General features: G+C 47.6%; 1 protein-coding gene across 1 annotated transcript; it reads right to left on the minus strand.

The window, feature by feature from the left end:
• Positions 1 to 201: 201 nt before the first annotated feature.
• Positions 202 to 1,164, minus strand: LOC100352216 (olfactory receptor 7G3-like). Its single transcript, XM_002722917.5, has one exon. It carries the CDS (start codon positions 1,162 to 1,164, stop codon positions 202 to 204), a length of 963 nt encoding a protein of 320 aa, XP_002722963.4.
• Positions 1,165 to 3,734: the final 2,570 nt, after the last annotated feature.

Here is a 3,734-nt window from a genome sequence, read left to right on the forward strand (position 1 = left end):
GGAAGACCTCTCTCTCTGTCACTCCCTCTCCATGTAACTCTGCCTCTCAAATAAACACATAAAATTTTTTTTTTAAAAAGTGTGATCAAGACTCTAAATTTCATAAAATTCAAGAATTTTAATGCTTCTTCCCACCCCCCCCAAAAAAAAATTGATGATGGAAGTGCCCACTGTTTGTACTTTCCTGGATTTAGGCTCATTCTAAAGTCTTAGCCAAGTGACACCTTCCCATAAAGGAGGCATTTTTCCCATGAGATTTCCCAAGGCTCTCTTCATGTCCTGATTTCTCAGGCTGTAGATGAAGGGGTTCAGCATTGGAGGCACCACTGTGTACATTACTGAGGCGGCCGCGGTCTTGCTAGAAGCATCGGTCAGGGCAGAACTAATGTACACCCCAAAAGCCGTCCCGTAGAACAGGGACACCACTGAGAGGTGAGACCCACATGTGGAGAACGCTTTATGCCTGCCCCCTACAGATGGCACCCTCAGGATGGAGGAGACTATGTGAACGTAGGAGAAAATAATCCCCAGGAGAGGAACCCCTCCCAACAGGCTCGTGACTGAGTAGACCAGGAGGTTATTGAGGAGGGTGTCGGAACAGGCCAGCCTGAGGAGCTGGTCAAGTTCACAGAAGAAGTGGGGGATCTCCCAGTCTAGGCAGAAAGACAGTCTCAACGCCATCAGGCTGTGCAGGAGGGCGTCCGCAGTGCTAAGGGACAAGGCGAGGAGAATCAACAGAGCACATAGGCGAGGGCGCATGATGGCCGTGTACCTGAGCGGGTGGCAGATGGCCACGTAGCGGTCGTAAGCCATGGCGGCCAGGAGAAAGTTTTCCAGTCCAGCAAACAGGAGGACGAAGAAAGCCTGAGAGAGGCAGCCTGCATAGCTGATGGCTTTGCTGTGCCTCTGAATGTTCACCAGCATCTTGGGGACCGTGGTGGTGCTGAAACAGATGTCAATGGAGGACAGGTTGCAGAGGAAGTAGTACATGGGGGAGTGCAGGTGGGAGTCTGAGCTGATGGCCAGGATGATGAGCAGGTTCCCAAGCACTGTGACCAGGTACATGGACAGGAACAGCACAAAGAGGAAGGGCTGCAGGGCTGGATCCTCTGAGAGCCCCAGGAGGAGGAATTCTGGGACCCCTGACTGGTTTTCTGAGTCCATGTTGTTGAAGAGTCTGATGGAAAAAATAACAGGGGATGCAACAGGAAAAATAACAGGGGATGCAACAGATGACAGATGTCTAAAGATCTCTTTTTTTTTTCTTTAAGATTTATTTATGTAAAAGGCAACAGGGCACAGAGGGAAATACACACAAGGTGGGGGAGGGAGAGAAAGAGAGAGAATGAATGAATGAATGAATCTTCCATCCCTGGTTCACTCCCCAAATGGTTACAATGGCTAGGGCAGGGCCAGGTCAAAGCCATGAGACAAGAATTCTCTCCTGATCTCCCACAGTGGTGGAAGGGGCCCAAGCACTTGGCCATCATCTGCTGTTTTCCCAGGCTTATAAGCTGGGAGCTGTATCAGAAATGAAGCAGGCAGGACTCCAACTGGTGCTCATATTGGATGCTGGTATCGCAGCCAGTGACTTAACTTGCTCTGCCACAATTGTGGTCCCAAGAATCCCTTGTTTTAGAGAATTCACATCCGTTGAGTACATACTTGCTAATCTTTTCTATTTCTCTCCCAATCTCTCAACCTCCTTTCTTGATTCCTCTCACTCTCCTACGCTACCTGATCATCCAGTTTTTTTTTTTTTTTAAGATTTATTCATTTGAAAAGCAGAGTTACAGAGAGGCAGTGGCAGAGATAGAGATAAATAGATAGATATAGAGAGGTCTTCCATCCACTGGTTTACTCCCCAAATGGCCGCAATGGCTACAGCTGGGCTTATCTGAAGCCATGAGCTAGGAGTTTCCTCCAGGTCTCCCATGGAGGTATAGGAGCCTAAGGACTTGGGCCTCTTCCACTGCTTTCCCAGGCCATAGCAGAGAGCTGGATCGAAAGTGGAGCAGCTGGGACTCGAAACAGCGCCCATCTGGTTTTGATTTACTGACTGCTTACTCTTTTCCTACATTGTAGAAACTGGTAGGAATAAAATAGGAAATAATATGAGGATATGTCAAACATTCTTGGAAAATGAAATTAAAAGATACGTTCAGTTTGATGCATACATTTTTAAAATCCATCCACAGTTTTTTCATAATAAGAACTTTTGGAAGACCCCTTATATGCATAAATTTCCAGGTTTTTTTTTTTTTTTGCACCAAAATAAACTTGTCATTTAATTCCGTTTTCCACAAATGTTTTAAGTACTCTTGTATACTTTTTCCCTGGTCTAATGAATTAGGAAAATTGTTAGAGAATTATAGACTTAAACAAGAGTAAATTGCTGTTGGGGATGGAAAAAGACCTTAGACTCTCAGATCATAGAAAAATAGGAGCAGAGGGGCTGGTGCTGTGGCATAGCAGGTAAAGCCGCCGCTTGCAGTGCCAGCATACCATATGGGCACTGGTTCAAATCCCAGCTGCTCTACTTCTGATCCAGTTCTCAACTATGGCCTGGGAAAGCAGTAGAAGATGACACAAGTCCTTGGGCCCCTGCATCCGCGTCGGAAACCCACAAGAATCTCCTGGCTCCTGGCTTTGGATTGGTGTAGCTCTGACCATTGAGGATAATTGGGGAGTGAACCAGCGGATGGAAGACCTCTCTCTCTCTCCCTCTCTCTCTGTCTCACCTTCTCTATGTAACTCTACTTTCAAATAAGTTAATTAATTTAAAAAAGATATGAGCAGAATAAAATCTGTATGGGAATTCTTGCATAAGCAAGCTCATGAACATAACAGACAACTAGGCAGATAGGCGGATACCTTGAAGGTGACCTAGTTCTGCTCATCTTCAGCAGGTCCTCACCTCACAGCTGCCTGAAGTGCACCCAGAGACACAGACCTGTTGCTCCTTGCAAATCATAGCCTAGAAATGCCAGCTCGCCTGGGTGCCATCACTAAGGGATGATGTTCAGTTCCTCCAAGGGTGTGCAGGAGCAGAAAGGAAGCCCTGTGCTCAGGAAGCAGAGAGAAGTTGTGCAGGGCAAGCTGCTATGCAGAAGCCGCCATGGTGCTGGCGCTGAGCTCTGTGTGCTGGGTGCTGACTTGGGCAAGGCTGTTGAATGGGCAGTCACAGGTAGACTCTGCAACCTCTGGGGCCCTTGGGGCTTCAATATCCAGAGCTCCTCATTAAGCAAACTCTTGTACTCTCATGCGAATACAGGGCAGCACGAATCCTTAAGGAGCAAGCCCAAGAGGTGAAGACCTTTGTTCAGGATGGCTTATCCTGATGGGCCAAGCAGATGTTGTCCTCATCCCTCTGCCTTGCTTGGCTCATATCCAGCTCAGGGACTGAGCAGATCTAACCACACTTTCCCTCTGCCACTGGATTCTAGTCTTCCCTATTGGTTTGCTTCAGGGCAATCTGTTCATTCATTCATTCATTTGAAAGGCAGAGTATCAGAGAGGAAGGCAGAGATAGACAGAGACAGAGAGTTCCATCCACTAGTTCGTTCCCCAAATGCCTGCAATAGCCAGGGCTGGGCCAAGCCAAAGCAGAGAACCACGAACTCCATCCTGGTCTCCCACATCGCTTGGACCATCATCCACTGCCTTCCCAGGTACATTCACAGGAACTTGAACCACAAGCAGAGCAGCCAGAACTTGAACCAGCAACTGGCTAT

This window comes from Oryctolagus cuniculus, chromosome 16, assembly GCF_051225735.1.
Source record: "Oryctolagus cuniculus isolate XC-2025 breed Fujian yellow rabbit chromosome 16, ASM5122573v1, whole genome shotgun sequence".
Classification (NCBI taxonomy): Eukaryota; Metazoa; Chordata; class Mammalia; order Lagomorpha; family Leporidae; genus Oryctolagus; species Oryctolagus cuniculus.